Raw genomic sequence first — 23,236 nt, 5'->3', positions numbered from 1 at the left:
TCACTAGTTGGGTAAACTTGCTGATGTCGCGAAGCTCCCGTGTCAATCCTCATCTGTAAAGTAGGGATAACAGCAATAGTACTTCTCTCTTACCAATAATGCAAAGATGAAAGGGTTCACTGTGCTGGAAGTACTTTAAACAATGCCTGGCACACGCAGCAACATGTATGTTAAATAGAAATAAAGACACTAACTCTGAGTTTTTTCTGATAATGCTTACTTGTTATTTGTGTTTTCTTCTTCATCTGCAAGCTCTTAATGACAACTAAAGTTATAGTGTACAAAGACTGAGGAAAAATTTACTGGAGAAAATTTAATTGAGAAAATTCTATTTTTTTCCATGTATTTTCCTGAAGGTTGGGAGAAAAATCACCAACTTCTACGTTGGGATTCATCGGCCCAGCTCCCAGAACAATTTAAAAGTCCAGTGATCCGTGGAAGGACGCTAGAGAGCTATCATGTAGAAAATCCTGCCCCTGCTGCATACTTGTGGGGCCCTGAGGGCCTCGGTGTCCTCGTCACCGAGCACAGGGGCTCCTGGGGGGACTGCAGGAGAGGGTGTCTCAGGAAGGAGCAGGTACAGCCCATGGCCACAAGCCCTTCTCGGTGATAAACATGTGAGAGTGAGACGCAGGCAGCTCAGGCTCTTCCCTGAGTCGCTGCCAACCTTTGGTGCCTGGTGTGCACAGGCCTGACAAGGACCTCTAGGATAGGTGTTTCCACGAAACACAGTCCCCAAAGCAATGGCCAGAGCTCAGCAACAAGGTAAGTCCCCAAGGATGAGGATGGGAAAACTAGATTAAGGGGCCTGCACTTCCCCCCCAGATCTCTTCAGCTCCACTAAACTGATTCAAGTGGCCTCCACCATCCCTACGTCTGTACCGCACTGTGAGGCATACTCTCTCTCTCTCTTTTAAAACAGGTTTGACCTATAATTCACATACTCTAAATTCACCCATTTAAAGTGTATGGCTCAGAGGGTTTTAGTATATTCAGAGCTAAGCAGCTATCAACACAATCAATTTTAGAGCATTTTCACGGCCCCCAAAAGAAATCCTCTACTTATTAGCAGGCAGTTGCCATTTCCCACCACCTCATCAGCCCCAGGCATCCATGAAACTACCTTCTGTCTCCATGGTGTCCCCAGTCAGGACATTTCATATACATGGAATCATGCAATACGTTTTCTTTTGTCAGCTCCTTTCCCTCAGCACAGTGTTTTCCAGGTTCGTTCAGTTGTACCATGCATCAGTATTTCATTTTATTTTTTAAAAAAGATTTTATTTATTTTTAGAAAGGGGAAGGAGGAAGAGTGAGAGAGAAACATCAAAGTGTGGTTGCCTTTCGAGCGTCCCCTACTGGCATGTGCAGTGACTGGGAATTGAACTGGCAACTCTTTGTTTCTCAGGCTGGCGCTCAATCTACTGAGCCACACCAGCCAGGGCAGTATTTCATTTTTTCAATTGCTGAACAATATTCTATTGTATACCACACTGTTATTCACTCAGCAGTTGATGGACACTTGGATAGTTTCTGTATTTTGCCTATTACAAATATGTTGCTGTGCACATTCGTGTGTAAGTTTTTTGGTAAACGTGTTTTCATTTCTCTTGGGTACAGGCAGGAATGGAATTCCTGGGTAACGTGATATTCGGGGTAACACAAGAATGTGTTGTTGGGTGGAGAGTTCTATATGTGTATCTGTTAAGTCTAGCTGGCTTATAGTACTCTCCAAGTCTTCTATTTCCTTGTTGATCGATCTTCTGTAGAGTTGTCTTACCCATTATCGAAAATGGGATATTAAAGTCTGCAACTATCATTACTGAATTGCCTATTTCTCTTCAAATCTGCTAGATTGTGCTTCATTTATTTTTGAGGGCTCTGTTGTTAGATGCATATATGTTTTTATAACATACCTTCTCAATAGATTTACCCTCTTATTACTATAAAAGGTCCCATTTTATCTCGGTCTCTTTTAGTACAGCCACCCCAACTTTCTTATGGTTGCTCTTTGCATGATACTTCTTTTTATATACTTTACTTTCAAGCTATTTCTATCTTGGAATAGAAGGTATGTCTCCTGGAGGCTGTATCTAATTGGATATATACATTTTTTAATTCAATGTGACAATCTGTCTTTTGAATGAACTGTTTAATCAATCCACATTTAATGTTATTGACAAAGTTGGATTTACTTCTGCCTTTTTACTTTTTGTTTTCTACCTCATGTGTTTTTTAAATTCCTTTACTTGTCCTTTCGTGCTTTCTTTTGTATTAAGTGGTATCTGGGTTTTTTCATAGACAATTTCTGTTAACTGCGTTCTCCTGTGTATGGGTCATACTTTGTGGGGGGGTTTTTTTTGGTTGGTTGGTTTGTTATGGTATGTTCCTTAGTTTTTGTTAAGAAGTAGACATTACAGGAAAATACTGTAGCACTGATTCTGCCTCTTCCCTTCAGGGCCTGCCGTTGTTTTCCTGCTTGTTTAGTGACCAGGCCGGCCCAGTTCAGAAAAGTCTCTCTCTCTCTAAGGGACTGGTGAGGCCCTGGTGCAGCCTTGGGATCGAGCATAGTCTCCCTGGCTGACAGTATTTTCGCAGAACCTTCTTTAACTGGTTCTTTTTCTGACCGTTCTGTCAAGCATTCTGCCTCATCTGGTATGCAACTCAGCTGTCAGGCTCCCCTAATTACTGGCTGAATGCTCTACAATTTTGGACAACGCCCTGAGGCATGAACTACTCCAAAGTCTGATTCAATTAAATTTGGGCAGGAGTAGTTTTTGAGTATAAGGTTTGTTTTGATCTTAGAAGGACTCTTCTTATCTGGCTCTCTCCCTGGTTCTTTCTGGTAAACTAGCTAGTACAGGGTTTGGCTTTTTATTCTCAAAAAGAGCTAACAGCCTCCATTTATTTGCTTAACACCAAAATCTAGTGTTAAGTGTTTGCTTAACACTGTTATGAGAATGCCCTTAGATTCCAACTTCTCACATTCTGTTCTAACCTAGTACCTCTCCCCCTGGCAAGTTCTTGGTGTTACTACTTCAAGTGGATTGGTAACTTCTAGTCTTCTCTCTGTGTACGGAACCTCCGTCCTACTCAGCTGAGTACAGAGAGATAAGAAGCAAAGAATTCTTGGCCTGCCAGGCCTGGAGTAAAGCTTCCATGCTACGAGTGTAGTATGGAGGTGGGTAGAGGAAAGGAGCCTTTGCATTATGCTAAGTGAAGTAAGTCAAAGAAATACATAGAATGACCACATGGTATTTACATGTAGAATCCAAAGAGAAGCAGAGAGGTGGTTACCAGGGACTGGGGAAGTGGGGAGCTACTGGTCAAAGGGTACAATCTTTTAGTTATAAGATTAACAAGTTCTGCGGATCCAATGTATAGTACGATGACTACAGCTAATAACACTGTATCATATACTCATGAATGTTGCTTAGAGAGTAAATCTTAAATGTTCTCACCAGAAAAAGGAAACGGTAATTATGTGATGGGATGGAGGTGTTAGCTAAGACTGTGGTGGTAATCATTCTACAATATATAAATATATCAAATCAACACACTGCACACTTTAAACTTACAATGTTACATGTCAATCTCAAAAAAGTTGGGAGGAAGAAAGGAGTCCCTGACTCCGTGGCCATACTCAGTCAAGAATTCAGCCCCTTCACCTTGGAGACGGAGGGGGTTACGATGTTGGCAGTCTGCCCCTCCCAGTGAGATACCAGATTCCTTTTTTGCCAGCTGAGGGAATGCGGTCCTTCTGGCCACACCTGCCCAGAGTGGAACTCCATGACGAATAACGTCTACTGTCACAGACTCTCACTGTTCTTACTGACTTTTAGTAGATTTCCTTGAAGAAATGTTTCATTTGCTGTATGCTTAGAACAATTTCTACAGACTTTACATAAATGATTTTTGTCACTTTTTAAAAAGATTTTATTTATTTATTTTTAGAGAGGGGGAAGGGAGGGAGAAAGAGAGGGAGAGAAACATGGATGTGCGAGAGATACATGGATCGGTGCCTCTCACATGTGCCCCGACCAGGGACTGAACCTGCAACCCAGGCATGTGACCTGACCAGGAATCAAACCAGCAGTATTTTACTTTGCGGACAACGCCCAACCAACTGAACCGCACAGGTCAGAGCTATTGTTTTTGCCATTAAGTTTTGTTTCTAGTTTTAGTCTATGTGCTACCAAAGCCAGCACCAGTTTTATTTATAGTTTCACTGGGGTAGCAAGTCTACAGAGCTCTGCACACTGCCATCCCAGCATCTCCTCCCTTCAACTTTATCGGCATGATTACAGCGAGAATTCCTGGGTTTGTACAATCTGACCCCACCCTGCTGGCCACGCAAATGCTTCAGGGTTGGGCAACTGACCCAAGACGAGCCAGAGTCCTTCACCAGGTGGCTGGAGCCGACACTAGGATCCTACACACTTATGAAGCAGCCTACCCACCAGAGAAGAGAAAAGAGAAGACTAAAGAAGAGAGAGCACAAGAACTCTCTAGGTTCCTAAGAATGCTCTGGTTATTGGCCCCAGACAGTCTCTCGGATTGCGCAGCAAAGCCCTATTCCCTCCAGTCAGGTCCCCTTAGACCTGAGGGAGTTCAAAGAAGTTTCTGTAATTAGCTATCAAAAGAATCCTAACAATCATGATCTAGGATTCCCTGAGGGAAAATTCTACTTTGAGCAAATTTCAATTTATCCTCCTTGGAAAAGAGGCCAAGAATGGCTCCAGGAGTCCACGGGAGGGTGCCCCACCTCCCAGGAGACCGACTGCAAGTACCTTGACTGTGCTCCGATTCCTCATTAGCCACTCGCATCAGGGCATCCAGCACCAAAGCGTTGTCGAGCCACGTGTACCACTCCTCCAACTCCTGCAGGAAGCTGGCTGTGCCCGTTGACTCGGATACCTTTCGAGTTGCCAGCTTGCAAAGCCGTTCGACAAAGCCAGGGATGCTGAGAAGGGCCGCTGCCAAGGAGAGAACAAAAGAGGGCATTTTCAAAACAGAGACCAGCTCTAAAATCCTCAACAAACAACCTACTCCTCACCTGCACAACAGGAACGATTTCTAACCTGATAGTGACTAGTTAGCCAGAGCTTCCCTTTAAAATTAAAGGCCAGGAAATAAAGAACAAACCAGAGGGAAAGGGGGAGGGGGACAACAGGGGAAAGAAGGAGAAGGGTCAAGTCAAGGAACACGCATAAAGGACCCATGGCCAAGGACAACAGGGTGGGGGGAGGACTGAAGGTGGGAGGTGAGGGGTGGGTAGGGCAGGGGAGAGTAATGGGAGAAAACTGCGGACAATTGTAATTGAACAATAAAAAATAAAACAAAATGAAAGGCCAAACAAAGGTAAAAGAGTAATAAAAGTTATAGAAACATCAATTTTAGCAAGTGCAGAGAAACAGGCTCTCTTATATCAACTGGTGGGAATATAAATCAGAATAGCTTATGCCTTTAATCTGTTTGTCTCTGAGCCAGGAGGTCCATTTCTGGAAACTTACCATAAGGAAATAAACAGTTACATATACAAAGATAGCCGTATACAGATATTCATTGGCGCAGTTTCTATAATAACAAAATGGTGGAAACAGCTGCATGTTCATTAATAGTATATTGAGTAAATGTGACATGTCCAAACTGTGTAATATAACACAGACACTTCAGAAAAATGACACATACCTCTTTATACAGTGACTTCAAAAGATGTTTAAATTCACTTACAAAAGGATGCTTAATAGTTACTTAAACAGTATTGCTTTAGGCCCATTTCTTATTTTTTTAAAAATTACTGATTGATTTTAGAGAGAGAAAATCGATGTGAGAGAGAAACACTGACTGGTTACCTCCTGTATACGCTCCAAAGGGGGACTGAACCGCAACCTAGGCATGTGCCCTGACCAGGAATCAAACCATTTCGGTTCACGGAACAATGCTCCAACCGACTGAGCCACACAGCTAGGCCCTTTTTCTTAAAAAATTTAAAACTTTGTTTCTTTAAAATATCTACATAATATACACACAAAGAATGAGAAGATATGTACTAAGGTATTTATTGTGGCTGTTTCTGAGTAGAAGAGAATATAAATGCTTCTTTTAAAACTACTCATCTATAGTTTGATTTTCCTGTAGCAAACAGGAAAATAAAAGATGAGCTGTTTTTGGTCGTTTTGCGGGGGGTAAATTTAGAAACTAAATAATCAGCATAACCCCTGAGCAGCATAAGAGAACACTGTAAGCTTTGAAGGTAGGGAAATCTGGGCTCAAATCTTGGCTACATCATTTAACCTTTAAAACAGGCTAACATCTGCACGTGTTTTCTTGTGTGTGCATTAATCTTCCAGGAAAGACAGAAAACAGTGGCCGCCAAGGGCAAAGAGAATTAGGCCAATGGGAATAGAGTAGGAGGGAAACTTTTCAATGAACATTTGAATCTGCAGATTTTTTTGAGCCATACAAATATGTCATCTAATTCAAGATTAATACATACCTACATAGTTCATAATATCAAGATATCACTATTTATGTTTTTACTTAAAAAATCAAGATATCATTAATTTAGAAGGGTATAATATGGTATTGGAGTTATGTTTAAAAAGAGTCATTATCTTGTAGAAACACTGAAATATATATGTGAAATTTTATGATGTCTGGGATTTGCTTCAAAATAATTCAGAGTGAGGAAGGGAGAAGTGAATGGCAGTAGAGATAAAGACAGGCCATCAGTTGACAACTGTGGGAGCTAGGTGATAGGTAAATGAGGACCGTTATACCATTAACATGTGTCATATATGTCTCTATTTTCATATGTGGGAAGTTTCCCATAAAGAAAAATTTTAAAGTAAAATTCGAAAAAACACATTAAAGAAAATTCTTTAAAAATTAAAATAAACTAAAATAAAGTAATTAGGAGGATTATATGAAGTCATATAAATTCATTCCCAGCACAGAGTTAGATAAATAATCTTACCCCTCTTTCTATCTGCTATACATTAGTGACTATAAAATAATGTTTGATCTGCCCTGACAGGTGTGGCTCACATGGTTGCAAATGTCCTCCCGTAAATCCAAAGGTTGCAGGTTCGATTTCTGGTCAGGGCAGATGCCTAGGTTGTGGGTTTGGTATGCTCCAGGCACGTACAAAAGGCAACCGACTGATGTTTCTCTCTTTCATTGTTGTTTCTCCTCCCCACCCCCTCACCCTTCCCCTCTTTCTGGAGTCAGAAAGCACATCCTGACTTTTGGCTAAGATGGAGGCATAGGTAGACAGACACACTGTGCCTCCTCGCACAACCAAAAGAAGGACAACAACAATTTAAAAACAAAAACAACCAGAATTGACAAAATCGAACTGTATGGAAGTCTGACAACCAAGGAGATAAAGAAGAAACACTCATCCAGACCAGTAGGAGGGGCGGAGACGGGCAGTGGGCAGAAATGGAAAACTTACTGGAAAAAATAATGAAGGAGAACTTCCTTAAGCTGGCAAAGGAAACAGACTTCCAGGAAGTTCAGGAAGCTCAGAGTCCCAAAGAAGCTGGACCCAAGGAGGAACACACCAAGGCACATCATAATTACATTACCCAAGATTAAACAGAAGGAGAGAATCTTAGAAGCAGCAAGAGAAAAGGACACAGTTACCTACAAAGGAGTTCCCATAAGACTGTCAGCTGATTTCTCAAAAGAGACCTTACAGGCAAGAAGGGGCTGGAAAGAAGTATTCCAAGTCATGAAAGGCAAGGACCTACATCCAAGATTGCTCTATCCAGCAAAGCTTTCATTTAGAATGGAAGGGCAGATAAAGTGCTTCTCAGATAAGGTCAAGTTAAAGAAGTTCATCATCACCAAGCCCTTATTATATGAAATGTTAAAGGGATTTATCTAAGAAAAAGAAGATAAAAAATATGAGCAGTAAAAATGATAGCAAACTCACAGTTATTAACAACCACACCTAAAACAAAAACAAAAGCAAACTAAGCAAACAACTAGAAGAGGAACAGAACCACAGAATGGAGATCACATGGAGGGTTATCAACAGGGGAGGGGGAGGGGGAGAGAAGGGGGAAGGTACAGAGAATAAGTAGCATAAATGGTAGGTAGAAAATAGACAGGGGGAGGGTAAGAATAGTACAGGAAATGTAGAAGCCAAAGAACTTATATGTATGACCCATGGACATGAACTAAAGGGGGGAATGTGGGAGGGAGGGGGTGGGCAGGGAGGAGGGGGATGAAGGGGGGGAAATGGGACAACTGTAATAGCATAATCAATAAAATATATTTTTAAAAAAAGCATGTCCTTAGGTGAGGATAAGAAAAAAAAGTTTGACCTCATTTTTTTTAAAAAAGTGATTTAAAACTACAAATTAACTTTTCCTCGGTTAAACACAGAGGGGGGATAAATGGTAATGGAAAAAATACAATAAATGGGACAACTGTAATAGCATAATCAATAAATATATTAAAAAATAAAAATTAAAATTAAAAAAAACTAAAAAAAAATAATAAAAAAGGAATTAAAAAAAAAGTTAACCATAGAATTATCCTGTGATCCAGCAATTCCACTCCTTATTATATACCCAAAACAAATGAAAACAGGTTTTCAAACAAATACATGTATACGCATGTTCACAGCAGCACTATTCACAACAGCTAAAAGGTAGAAACCACCCAAATGCCTATCAACAAATGGATAAGCAAACTGTAGTATATACATACGAGTATTATTCAGCCATAAAAAGGAATGAAGGAGTGACATGCTACAGTGAAAGGCATCATGCTAAGTAAAAGAAGCATGATACATGATACAAAAGGTCACACAATACATGACTCCATTTCTATGAAGTATCCAGAATAGGTGAATCCACAGACAGAAAGCAGGTGATTGCCAAGAGTTGAGGAAACCAGGAGACAACTGTATATGGGGTTTCTTTTTAGAGTGATGAAACTTTTGGAACTAGACAGACAAATGTAAATGCCCATTACATGTATTACATGCACAAACTGTAAATGTAGTAAAGACCACCAAATTGTTCATTGTAAATGGTTAATTTTATGTTACTTTCACCTTAATAAAAAAATAAAGAGATAGCTTTTTTTGGTTTGGGGGGTTTAAAAAAATTTAATATTTACTGTATTTTTTTAAGATAACCATTTTTACTTATCAGTTTACAAAGCCCCTGAACTGGGAAGAGTATACAGAGTGGGAAGACGAAGCAGTCATTTCCTTGGAAGTTTGGTTTGTCAGAATCTATCAAAATTCAGAAAGCAAATATCCTGCACGTCATGTTCCATGCACAAGGTTGCTATCTGTAGGGACAAACACTTGAACCGAACCACATTTCCACCAACAGGGAACTAGACAAACTGTGGTATGCTCCAATAAAGGAATACTATGTAGCTGTAACTAGGAATCGGATACTTCCAAATGTACTGGAATGGAATACTTTGCAAGATAAAGTTAAAAGTCAGGGGCAGAAGGATGCCTATTTTACCTTACTGTCTGTACAAGCAGGGAGGAGCCAATCTCTCCCGTTCCTCTACCCGCCACAACTGGGCAATGTGACTGACGGACACATGAAAAAGCGGTAATAGGTTACCATGGGGAGGGAAACAAACTTTCTACTATACACCTGCTGTTCCTTGTGTAACTTATGAATTTTTTAAACCTTAGATATATATTACTTTTTCCCAAAAATAAATAAATGAGATTGGATTCTACATGAAAATTGTCATTTCTTTTCTCCAGTTTCTTTAGCTTTTTCTCACAAGACAGTTCCTAAGACCTAGTGTTCAAACCCTTCACATTGAACAACAGCCCTGCCGATGTGACTGAGACTGACTCCCACCAGATTCCCAAGCTTTTTGAGTCATTCATCTCTTGAAAAGCTGATGAAAACAATGGACTCCCCTCCCTCCCATGCAAAAAAACCGGTGGCTCGATTATATTCACCAATTCACATACAGTCTCAGGGGCCTGGCACCCCAGCACCGCAGTCTTTGTATTCTCACAGCCTTATCAGGAGCTCTGACACACTGCCGGTTAATATTAAACTGGCTGACAACTAGAACACCCACTATTTCCGAGAATTTCTGCAAAAGCAGGCCTGTTCTGTCTTCTTATTTGTTAAAACACCAGTGTTTCCCAAATACATTTTCCTGTCACAGGAAAGGCCCTGCTTTCCAGTTATCTAAGATGATTCCGAATTCCACCCTAGCTCAGGTGTTGCATAAATCAGCCCCTCTTGGCTTGGAGTCACCTATAAACTGATAATTATCTGGCCCTGTGGCTTCATCTATATCTCTAAAATCCTGAATGATTTTCCCCCCAGATGGAGCCATTTGTTCCCATCTGAATCGCCAGAAGGACAACTAGTAGTTCTGAGAATCCTAAAAAGGGATCTAACATTTTAATTATCTATGCTCCAAGAAGACAGGATAAAGCATTATTTTGCTGGGCAAGAAAACTAGCTCGGAGTTGCAGTATATCGGGAAAAAAAAATGTCTGGCAGCATTCTACATGCTTTAGTTTTTTAAACCATTATGGACTAAATTGTGTGTCTTCCCCGCCCCCTTCCAGAATCCATATACCGAAAGCCCTAATCTACAATATGACTGTATTTTGAGACGGAGCCTTTAGGGGGGAAATTAAATGAGGTCATAGGTGTGGGGACTTAATCCAACAGGACCAATGTCTTTATATAAGAGGAAGAGACACCAGAGATCTCTCTGTGCACGCAGAGAGGAAAGGCCACATGGGACATAGTGAGAGGTGGCTATCTACAAGAGAGGCCTCACCAGAAACCAGCACTGATGGCACCTTGATCTTGATCTCTAGCCTCCAGAACTGTGAGAAAATGAATTTCTGTTTTTAAGCCACCCAGTCTCTGGAATCTTGTTGTGGTGGCCGGAGCTGACTACTATCCATACCTCCATTTAAAAGTATTCGTTTACTGGGATTCAATTAAAGCATGACAACATTAAGGACTAAGATCTTTCTCATCTATTTGTGATTTAACTATGTTCACATTGGCCTTCCCCGTGCCTCTGACCGGAGAAAAATGTGTATGGAATGGGGAGTGGGGGAGCAGAGATAGGAATTATGGTCACAGGGCTGCCAAGGCCCAGACTCTATACAATATCATGTGCTAAGATCAACATTTAATAAAGCCTTATTCCAAAAAACACAAGGCAGGTATCATGTGGAGATTATATGATGTGTTAGTCTCACAGGTATGAAAGTGAACCTGGACATTTCATAAAGGCTTTGTTTTTTTAACCCCCCAAATCAAAGAAACTGGCTTGGAGTTAAAACTCAGTTAATTAAAAAAACAATTAACTAGAAAAACCTCATTCCCCAAGGGTGATGGGTAATGTTGGTTTTACTTAAGTCAGTTTACAATCAGGTACATGAAGATAATACTAACAGGATTAAACAGATTCCTTAAATGGGAAACTAAAAGTTGAAAGTTAACTTAGTGCCTTAGCACACACAAGTATCCAATACTGAATCTTTATTTTTTGTTTTAAAAGATTTTATTTATTTATCTTTAGAGAAGGGAAGGGAGGGAGAAAGAGAGAGAGAAACATCAATGTGTGGATGCCTCTCACGCGCCCCCTACTGGGGACCTGGCCTGCAACCCAGGCATGTGCCCCGACAGGGAATTGAGCGGAAACACTGGTTTGCAGGCCAGCACTCAATCCACTGAGCCACACCAGCCAGGGCTTCCAATACTGAACCTTTATGATCCTCAGTTTCCAAAGCTGTGCAACAGAGATATTGGGTTGGCCAAAAAGTTCATTTACTTTTTTCATAAAATAAAAGACATGTTTTTCATTTTCACCAATAACTTTATTGATTTAGATATTTTGAGTATGTCAGCTATCTCCTGCATGGTATAACGTTGATTGTTCTCAATGTCTCAATTTGATCACTATCAACTTGCTTACAACTTCAACTGGTTACCCGACCATGAAGCATCATCCAGCAAGAAATCTCTAGCACAAAACTTCACAAACCACTTTTGACATGGTTGATCAGTCACAGCACCTTCTCCATACACCGCACAAATTCTCTTTTTGCATAGTTGCATTTTTACCTTTCTTGAAATAATAAACATAATATGCTGAAAATGTTGCATATTTTCTTCCATCTTCAATATTAAAATGACTACAAAGAAATTCATCAATTTGGATACTTTTTTTAAAAAGTGCACACTGATATGACAGCTGTTACAACACAATCTAACAAAATTGTTTCACATGAAGTTAAGGACAATATGTGCTACTAGAGCCATCTTAATGGCAAAAATCAAACGAACTTATTGGCCAACCCAATGCTAATCTTTATTTCACAGGGCTGCTTAGAGGATTATATAAAATTACTTCTAGATAATTGTTCTTCTGGCTCAATGTTTGCCATATAGCAGGAGATGAACAAATGTAGACTTTTGTTCAGGGTATATGTATGTGTACACTTAAATCAGTTTTGAAGTATGCTTTAGCTGTGATAAAATTCACATGATTTTAAGGATGTATATTTTATGATTTACTAACCTGAGTACTTTTCAAAAAGTCTTAAGAAAAGAGGAGGGGGAAAGAAAAGCCTGCAGAGACCAAGAAAGGCTATGGACTCAGGAGAGAAAAACAAACCTGAAGGGAGAACCGCAAACCTGGGGCCTACAGAGTTCACACACTTCTCTTTCTGCATATGACTACAAAGCGTAAAATTACATTCCCTAATAACCCACAAGTACAGTTATGACCAGCTGGTGCTCTTAACTAAAACCAGAATGTTAATGGAGGTCATGAAGGACTCACAGTGAGTATCTAGAAGGAAGGCTGCTGGGCAGCCTTTAGCAATTCTGCACACAGGCCTGGGAGCGCGCATGTCCAGTCAGCTGGACTAGAGAAGCAGAGCAGTGTTTTCAAAGCATCATCAGGGCTGCTGCAGGATGGCTGTGGTTCCCTGCTGCCTTTTTTAGTGATACATTTTTATTATTTCAGCTTGGTTATTTGGCTTACCCTATGGTACACATGACATGTTTCCATCAACCGTGTTTCTAGCCTATTAATGTTCAAAAGCTAGCTTTTAAGACACAAATATTTTAGTTCAAATATGAATCACCTATACTCTTATGACCACACAGACATATGCCCAATTTCCCCAAAATCTGCGTGGGCAAGGACAACAGAACAGAACTCATTTGGTACTAAAAAGCAACAGGTTGGGGAGATGAGTTAGAAGAGTATTTTTAAAAATTTAAATAACTAATATCCCCATATGGTTCTAAAATCAAACATATATAAAATAATACACCCACACCTAACAGGTGGCCACTTCCTGTGTATACTTTCAGTTTATACATACCGGATATGAACAAACAGATACATTAGTCCCCCTTCCCTACCTTAATACAAAAAGCATCATATTATACACACAGTTCTACATTTTCCTTTTTACCATTAGTATACTTTGGAGATTTTTCTGTGTGAGTATACAGAGATTTTCTTCATGCTTTTTTCTTAAAAGCTATACAATTTTCCATTATATAAATTAAGCAGTCTTGTTTGCAATGAATAACCTTGTATATATGTATGTGTATACATAATCTATAAAATAAAGGCCCAGAGAGGCTTAGTGGATCAAAAGGTACAGGTATTTGTAACTTTGATAAACAATGATTCCCAACTTTTTTTAGGTTCTGGATCCATTTAAAAATCTGATGAAGGCTATGGACTTGGCCCCCCAAAATAATGAATACACACAAATTCTGTATACTCTAAGTGACCCACGTACCCTCACATAATCTCTAGAGATACTAAAAAAAACCCTAGATGATTTAATAAGGTGTCTTATAGCTACAATCTTAAAATTCTGCGATTTTAGAGACTTTACCTTGGTTGATTTCAGCTGCAGAAGGCCCCAAGCTCAAGCTCTTCTTCTGCTGAGCATTTTTGGCAAGAAGTGTGTGCTTGTCATCATTTCCCGTATCCATCTCTGAGATGGTGACAGCCAGAATCCGGCAGAAATTAGCAAGCTGTTGCTGATCAAAATTGGATACTAAGGAACTCAGATTGGGGACTTCGTCTAGTCGGATCATTTCCTACAGAGGACACAAATAAAACAATTCCTGTACTCAGTTCATTAGAGATTGGATGTGGTCCTCCTCTGCATTCCCCTAGGAAAGCAGCCACTTTGGTTCAAATCCCAGCTCTGCAATGCACAGCTGTGCAACCTTAGGTAAGTTACAGAACCCCTCCTAAGTGTGCTTATTTGTCACATGGGACTGACCTACCTCGTGGGACTGGTCTGAGGATTAAACCCTTTGAGCACCACTGTTCTCATTCTCTGCCTTTGCTCATGGGGCTCATTTTGCCTATTAAGAAAAAAAAGTATCTAACACTCATAAACTGCCATTCATGCTACAGATGTTTTTGTTTTTAAGAAATAACGTATTTCAAATATAGCTGAAGGCCCCTGTGTTTCCCCACCCAGAAGCAACCATTATTTTGAACTTTGTGACAATTATTCCCACATTTTTACACTTGTGAAAGATTTTTATGGAAGACTATTTCCATAAAAACATATGGTATTGTATTGTTCTGCATGAATAGTATCAATGTTCACTATGAATGGTATCATACACCACCTGACTTTTAAGTCAACATTGAGATTTAACTGCACTGATTCAAATAACTCTTAATGTTTTTTTAAATGTATTTTATTGATTATGGTATTATAGTTGTCCCATTTTCCCCTCTTCATTCCCCTCCAATCTGCACACTCCCTCCCTGCCTCCCACATTCCCCCCCTACAGTTCATGTTCATGGGTCATACATATAAGTTCTTCGGATTCTACATTTCCTATACTATTCCTACCCTTCCCGTCTATTTTCTACCTACCATTTATGCTACTTATTCCCTGTACCTTTCCCCCCCCGCCCCCCTCACTTCCCTGCTGATAACCTCCCATGTGATCTCCATTTCTGTGATTCTGTTCCTGTTCTACTTGTTTGCTTAGTTTGTTTTCGTTTTAGGTGTGGTTGTTAATAACTGTTCGTTGTCCTTTTACTGTTAATATTTTTATCTTCTTTTTCTTAGATAAGTCCCTTTAACATTTCATATAATAAGGGCTTGGTGGTGATGAACTCCTTTAACTTGACCTTATCTGGGAAGCATTTTATCTGCCCTTCCATTCTAAATGAAAGCTTTGCTGGATAGAGTAATCTCGGATGTAGGTCCTTGCTCTTCATGACTTTAAATGATTCTTGCCAGCCTCTTCTTGCCCGTAAGGTTTCTTTTCAGAAATCAGCTGAAGTCTCATGGGCACTCCTTTGTAGGTAACTGTGTCCTTTTCTCCTATCCAAGTACTAACCAGGCCTGACCCTGCTTAGCTTCCGAGATCAGATGAGATCGGGCACGTTCAGGTAACTGTCCTTTTCTCTTGCTGCTTCTAAGATTCTCTCCTTATCTTTCATTTTGGCTAATATAATTATGATGTGCCTTGGTGTGTTCCTCCTTGCGTCCAACCTCTTTGGGACTCTGAGCTTCCTGGACTTCCTAGAAGTCTATTTCCTTCTCCAGCTTAAGGAAGTTCTCCTTCATTATTTGTTCAAATAAGTTTTTGATTTGTCGGTCTTCCTCTTCTCCTTCTGGTACCCCTATGATCCGGATGTTGGAATGTTTAAAGATGTCCTGGAGGTTCCTAAGTCTCTCCTCATTTTTTTGAATTCTTGTTTTTTCATTCTTTTCTGGTTGAATGTTTTTCTTCCTTCTGGTCCACACTATTGATTTGAGTCCCGGTTTCCTTCTCATCATTGCTGGTTCCCTGTACAGTTTCTTTTATTTCACTTAGCATAACCTTCATTTGTTCATCTAATTTGTGACCATATTCAACCAATTTTGTGAGCTTCCTGATTACCAGTGTTTTGAACTGTGCATCTGATAAGTTGGCTATCTCTGTCACTTATTTGTATTTTTTCTGGAGCTTTGCTCTGTTGTTTCATTTGGGCCGTATTTTTTTGTCTCGGCGCACCTGTTACATAGTAAGGGGCGGAGCCTTAGGTGTTCAACAGGATGGGGCAACGCTGGTCGTGCGCTGTGACGCTGTACGTGGGGGAGGGGTCGAGAGGGAGCAATGGCGCCTGCTCTGCTCTCTGCCGGCTTCAGTCACTCCCTCCGCTACCCACAAGCAAATTGGGCCCTTCTGGTGCTGATTCCCAGGTAGGTGGGTTTGTGTACGTTCCGGGACCCTGTGGGTTTCTCCAACGAGCTCTCCTGTGAGGCTGGGGGTTTCTCCCGCTGCTTCCACCCCCACAGGTGTTTTCAATCAGAGGTTTGAGGCTTTATTTCCCCATCGCTGGAGCCCTGGGTTCTGCGGTCTGTCTCGCTCCCCAGTTGTTCCTCCCAGTTTATCTGCGTGAGAATGTCGGGCCACGGGTCCTCTCCACCCGGCTGCCCGTCTCTGCCCCGCCTACCGGTCTGGATGAGTGTTTTTTCTTTGTCTCCTTGGTTGTCGGACTCCCATACGGTCCGATTTTCTGTCAGTTCTAGTTGTTTTTTGTTTTTAAATTTGTTGTCCTTTCGGTTGTGTGAGGAGGCGCAGTGTGTCTACCTACGCCTCCATCTTGGCTGTAAGTATGCTTGCCGAGTTCACTTGTTTTTCTGTTTTAATCCACAATTTATTCTGTGTATAAATGTTTTGGTGAACTAGTTTTTCACTATTAAACAATGTTGTAATGAATATCCCTATAGTGTCTCTGTATATGCACAAGTAACCAATTATCTAGAGACAGTGACAGGCGCTCTCGCCTTTTTCTCGACTTTAATGGAAATATACCCTAAGTTTAACGTTAAATTTAATGTTTGCTGCAAGTTTTAATAGATATCCTACATCAAGTTAAGGAATTTTCTAAAATACTCTTTGTTATCTGGTATTATCTGAGGAATATAAGGATGTTTCAAAAGGAGAAAAATTCATATAATACACGACATTTGCAGATTTTAAGAAAAACATTTTTAATTAAAAATTAACTAAAAATCTGCATATAAATGGACACATGCAGTTCAAGCCTGCGTTGTTCAAGGCTCAAATGTATTTTAATTTTTATTTCTTGATACACCCAACATTCGGTATGAAACATAACGAAGCAAACGGCTGTGCGTGCCTTTACTATCACATGTCCGTGCCTCTCTGCCAGCGGTAACCACCACCATCCTGAATTTTAGTACTACCTTGCCTTTAAAAAGTTTTATCATGTGATTTGAGTCTGCCTATTTTCGAGCTTTATAAAAATGAAATACTATATACATTCTTCTGCAACTGACTTCTAGCAATAATTTCTATGATCCACCCGTGCTGTTGCGTTTGGCAACAGGTCATTTATTCCCACCACTTTCTAACACAGGCACACCTCGTTTTATTGCGCTTTGCTTCACTGCACTTCACAGATGTTGCGTTTTTAACAAATAGAAGGCAAGACCTCCACCAGCAAAAAGATTACAACTCACTGTTCTGCAATGCTCACTTTGTTACAGGACCTGCAGCATCTCCAAAGTATGCCTGTATTCTATTGTGTGAAGAGAGCACATTTACCCATTTTCCTGTTGAAGGATCACAGGCTTGGTTTCAGTTTTTTGTTTTGTGTTTCTTGATGCACACGTGCAGTTTTTCTGGGGTAGTGCGTTACAAACCAGTTTGACAATGCCCAAGGATAAGGAATAAATTTTCCACAACAACCCAGTAAACATACATAAGTGAATGTATAAATAAGTGTATAAATATGAAACAAAAACTTCAAACAATACCCTTACATGGTACAATTTGATCTTTTCTATTGAGCTGGCAGACCCACTGAACTGATTTCACAACCTCGTGGTTTCAATTTAGTGTTTCTATTTCTAAAAATCACTGTTCTGGGAATGAGCTTTCCCTTGGGCATGCCTGGGCATGGGTTACAGGTGACTCAGGCCACAGTACTGATGTCTTGGACCCCAGGGCAGTGCATACCTACGTGCTGGGCCACAGAGTATATGCATACTCAAGTAGGAAACAAAAGAAAGGTGAAGATATTCTGCTGATACAAAAAGTATCATCAGTATACGAGTGTTATCAATGATGTGCATTCTCACCGAAGTTGTTGTCTCTCAATGGTCTTGATTTGCATTTCCCTGATTATCAACGAGGTTAAGCATCTTCTCTTATATTTATGGAGCATTTGTTTCTCTTCTGCGAAATGCTTGTTCATATCATTGCCCATTTTTCTACTGAACTATCTGTCTTTTTCTTGCCAATGTCTAAAAACTTAATAAATTCTGACTACTAATCCTTTGTTAGTTGCATGGGTTGCAAATGCCTTTTCCCAGTTTGTTCCTTCTTTATGGCGTCGATCTCCCTTGCTAACTGCATTGAAGTACCCACAATGTCTAGCAGAATTCATCAACATTTTTGGCAACACAGAAGAAGCCATTCTAGACTCCAATGCTGATACTGCCAGGGAGACTGGAATTTCTACCCAGGAAGCCCCCTCTCACACACTGGCTGGAACACATAGTTGGTGGAAAAATAACAAAGCCTTTTTATCAAAGGGCACAAAGGGTCTGTCTGGGACCTGCACACATTTCCAATGTGCTTTTACAGACAATGGGCCTCTTATGCATCTTCTGCCTGGGCGATAACAAACAGGACCTGAGGAAAAGTGCAGCAGAAAGACAGAAATAAAAGCTGGGGAAAACACAATGCATACGGGTGCCTTTTCTAAGCAATGCCAACTCTAAAAGGCTCCTGCTTCCTCAGTAGTAAGAGAAAGAAATCTGACAACCTGCAACCAACATGGAGGTATAGGACAGAGACTGGGGAAACAGGCTTCAGGTCCTAGCAAGCAATACCCCCAAAATATAATATAGTGATTCTCTAACAGAAGTCTGTGAGCATGTTTTTTGGGGTTGTGAGTTCTCGATGATAAATTTTTAATTTAGTATTTTCATTTCAATCACAGTTTGTTTTTTTTAAAAAGCATATTCTGGATCATCTGAATGTCTATCTTATGACCAAGTGGCTGAACTTCAGTGCTCCTATTTATGTCTCCTGTGTTGGTGTCAATTAACTGTTGAAAACTAATGGGGAAAAACAGAGGTGAACTTAGTAAGTGAAAGTCAAAGTCGAACATCACCAAGGGAAACATATCCTAATGAAAGAAGGTTTCACAGCAGTTCAAATAGAGGAAAGTGGCAAGAGAATGAAATCACACAGCATACAGCAGGAGGTATGCTGAAAAGGTCTTACATTATAATAATTAGTAAGGGGCGATTTGATTTTGGCAAAGTAATTAGCCATCACACTAAATTCATGAGGTCAATCTGAACTTCTGAGTTTTATAATTAATTTCAATTTGTATATTTGTTTAGGTTTTACAATCATATTAAGACCCATCATTAAGTACATAAAGTATAACCTAGTTTTTACTTGAATATATTTAAGTAGCACAAAAAGATAATTTAATACTAGAAATATGGAACAATTTTTCTTTTTAAAGAAATTTGGTTTCAGAATCCAATCATCTGAGACACCCTCCTCCATCTGGTTACCCACCAGATGGAAGACATAGCTCACCTTTTTAACACCCAAAATATCTTCAATGAGGGTCGCTGTTTGTAAGAATGTCTTCTTACTCGTCATCAGTGTAAACAGGAAGATCACAAAGTCATTCTTTTCTGCTAAACGCTTTGTAACTCCTTCCGTCTATCACAAGGGAGGAGAAAAAAGGCAGAATAAGTTATAAATACAAAAATATATATATAAAGAGCAAGCACTAACCCTGTGGCTCAGTTGGTTGGGCATCATCTCACAAAGTGAGGGGTAGCTGGTTCAATTCCCGGTCGGGGCACATGCCTGGGTTGTGGGTTCAGTCCCCGGTCAGGGTGCATACAAGAGCAACTGATTGATGTTTCTCTTTCAAATTGATGTTTCACTCCCTCTTTCTCCTGCCCTCCCCCTCTCTCTAAAAAAATAAATAAAACCTTAAAAAAAAAAAAAAAAAGCAAGATATTCCTTACAGCTACTAGGAAACACGATCCCACATTACAGCAGGAACCCTTGGCTTGGGTCTTAAATCCCTAAAGCTACATACAAAACACTGTGTGCAAATGCCTTTCTCTGAGGAGGGCTTCCCCACCCCGCCATGATAATCCTCATAGGTTCAGGACCTAGTTATCTGCTTGGTACTTAAATCAGCTATAAACCAGCACATACTAGGCCAAGTTTTATTTGACCAGCAAACAGTACTTTTAAATTTTTGAATTTAAATGTCTTCCAGGCAGGACATGCTTATTCCAGGTTTGTCACAACTTGTACAACACAAGTCCCCACTCCAAAAAAGGCAACTTCAACATTTCTTGTTTTCTGCCTAGTCCCTGAGTACTGGTATTTGCAACTCTAAAAGCCAATCAATGATAAAGTCAATTACATCATATAGACTTAAAAAAAAAATAATGACAATTCCTTTGTGGACTTAGCTGCAAGAATAATCGTGCATTTCCTGAACAGTGAGTTTATTTTTATCTTAGAGCTCTGTCTGTGCCTATTTGTGTCACTAGCTACATGTGGCTATTAAGCACTTGAAATATGGCTAGTCTCAACTGAGATGTACTGAGTGTAAAAACACTAGATTTTGAAAGATCAGTTCAAAAAAAGAGAATAAATATCTTTATATTTATTTTGAACTCTGGACTTATTAAAATTAACTTTACTTATTCCTATTGTTTTTTATTCCTTTCTTTAAAATAAAAGTTGCTACAAGGAAATTTAAAGTAACCGAAGTGGCTTGCACTATATTTCTGGTGCACAGCACTGTTCCGGATGGTGAGCTGTGTAAGTGTTAAAACGCATTTCCCTATCTGTGTTGGTTGCTAAGAAGCTTAAACCCAAGTTTGTGCACCATCCATAATGCAGATGAGTTTATGGTCTATATTTTTATATCAGCCCAATTCCTAGATGTATGTTATATCCTCACCTTATTTTATCCTTTCCATTCTTACCTACTTCTAAATTTACAATATTGGTAGATTTCAAACACTCCCGTAAGGTGCCTGAAACCCTTTTTTTGAATAAGGCAAGAAATGAAATGAAATGTGCCTTTGCACTGCCATAGCATCCAGGTTTCACACCTCTAACAGCACCTGTTTCATTCCTCCACGTATTATGACTCACTGTGTACAGTTTACCACAGAGGGTCCCAAGCCAGGTACTGTGTCTCATACAAAGTGACGTGTGTATGCTGCTTTACAGAGTGCTTTTACACCTATCATCTCATTGAGCCCTCAAACAACCCTATGATGTTGGTATGATTAGTAACTGCACTCTACCGATAAGAAGCTACAGCTCAGGGAGATGAACTAGCAAGCACTAAACCAAAGGCCAGAATTCAAAACCAAGTTCTAGCACTAAATGCTGTGCTCTTTTCTTTCTACCAAATTCTTCCTTTTATTCACCATTCTTTCTCACTCAGTGGTCAATGCACAGTGTCCTGCTCAGTATGTGGGTGGGGCTTTTGGTTTTGTTTTGCCTTCTAACAAGGAGAATGAAGAAACAGGCATAATGAGGTATCTAAAGGTCATAGACACTCTTCCAATGCTTCTACCTCTTTGGTAAGTAATTGTTCAGTCTCTGCTTGGACACCCCCAGGGTTTGGCTCTTAACAATTACAGTGACCCTTAAACAACACAGGGGTTACATGCAGTTCAAAGTCCATGTGCAACCAGTCAGCTCTCTGCATCCACAAACTGCCCACTGCGAATTGGAAACACAGATGACTCCTGAACAACACGGGTTTGAACCATGTGCAGGTCATACATGGGTGGACCCGTGCAGTTCAAACTTATGTTGTTTCAGAGTCAACTGCCTCCCCATAATTCCTACCTGGTTGGTTCTGGTTCTCAGACCCACATAAAATATGCCGCATTCCTCCAATGTCTGAAGACAGCTCTCACGTCTACCACCCTCACTTGTATCTTCCCTTCTCACACGTTGCAAATATGGTGGGGAGAAAAATGCAGCCCCAAAGGCAGGGTACTTACACAGACACAGGTATTATACAGGATGCTCAAACAGTCCTTGGACATTTCATCACTTACTGCAAGCAAATGGATAATAACCGGTTATTTTTTCATTAAAGACAGTATACCTATATTACATTTTTTTGAAAACAAAAACTACTCCTCATAATCCTCTCCAAGAGGATTATTTTCCTGTAAGCATACCTCCTTCCAGTCCTTATTTACCAAAGCTTTCCATGGCCCATCAGAACCTACAAACCAATGTGTAGGCTGCTTTTGGTTTGATATAGTAGCCATTTTCTTACTATGCCCCCAAGTCTTCATGATTTCAATCTGTGGTGATATCATCCTTTAAAATATGCCATGTTCCCTTTGTACAATAGCTTGCTTAGAATATACCCAAGGCTTTAGTTTTAGTTGTTTTTTAATTTTGCTATTTAAATAGACAAAAAATAAACAATATGTAAGAGTAGCCTTTTTATGCTTGTGTTGAATTGGTTTCTCAAGATACACTTTCAAAAGCTGAACTACTAGAATCCCAAGTATAAGCATATTGATGCCTCTTGTTATAAATTTCTATGGAAAGTTCTACTAGCAGCAAACAATTACAACATTTTTACTACAGACTCACCAGCTATTTTGTTTGGTTTGGGTTATTTATGTTAGGGAAATGGCTTTTAATGCCTGACCTATCAATCCAATAAAGAACTAGCTATTTCCCTGTGAGCGGGAACAGGAGAGTAGCGCAAAAAGGAAAAATAAATTTTTATGACCCCTGAACTAGAAAATGATAAAACTGAGTATGAACCATGACAAAGTGTTTTGTTTGGCATTAGTTTTACTTTCAAAAACTGTTTCCATTTATCCTTATGCTGCTACAACCTCTAAAAATGCTGGGTCTCCTTCTCAGATCTTAACAGGCAGTCCTGCCAAGCTAGCTTGACTAGGTGGGTTATCTGTATGATCTGGAGGTACTGCAGGTGTCCTGTTACCTCTCAGCACTACCTTTCAGCCTACTGGGACTTTTTGGTTTATTTATTTTATGACTTCAAAGGAGGTTGGAAAACCACGCAAGTATATTTCAGTATTTTTAGACCTTTCATTTCTGAAGGGAATTAGAATTCACTAATGCAACAAATATTTATTCAGTACCAACTCTAGAGCAGATTTACTTAT

At 39.9% G+C, this 23,236-nt stretch overlaps 1 protein-coding gene across 2 annotated transcripts in view; it reads right to left on the bottom strand.

The window, feature by feature from the left end:
- TRPC4AP (transient receptor potential cation channel subfamily C member 4 associated protein) overlaps positions 1–23,236 on the bottom strand; it is a 75,191-nt gene that overhangs the window by 20,226 nt on the left and 31,729 nt on the right. For both annotated transcript variants that reach the window (XM_053926164.1, XM_053926163.2), the window contains exons 5-8: positions 22,082–22,137; positions 19,620–19,748; positions 13,904–14,111; positions 4,791–4,976 (exon numbers count right to left, since the gene is read on the bottom strand). In XM_053926164.1, the coding sequence (XP_053782139.1) occupies positions 4,791–4,976; positions 13,904–14,111; positions 19,620–19,748; positions 22,082–22,137 (579 nt within the window). The remainder of the gene's footprint in view (positions 1–4,790; positions 4,977–13,903; positions 14,112–19,619; positions 19,749–22,081; positions 22,138–23,236) is intronic.

This window comes from Desmodus rotundus, chromosome 6 (genome assembly GCF_022682495.2).
Source record: "Desmodus rotundus isolate HL8 chromosome 6, HLdesRot8A.1, whole genome shotgun sequence".
Lineage (NCBI taxonomy): Eukaryota > Metazoa > Chordata > Mammalia > Chiroptera > Phyllostomidae > Desmodus > Desmodus rotundus.
The sequence above is the reverse complement of the archived record's forward strand: the minus strand, read 5'-3'. Positions and strand labels throughout refer to the sequence as shown.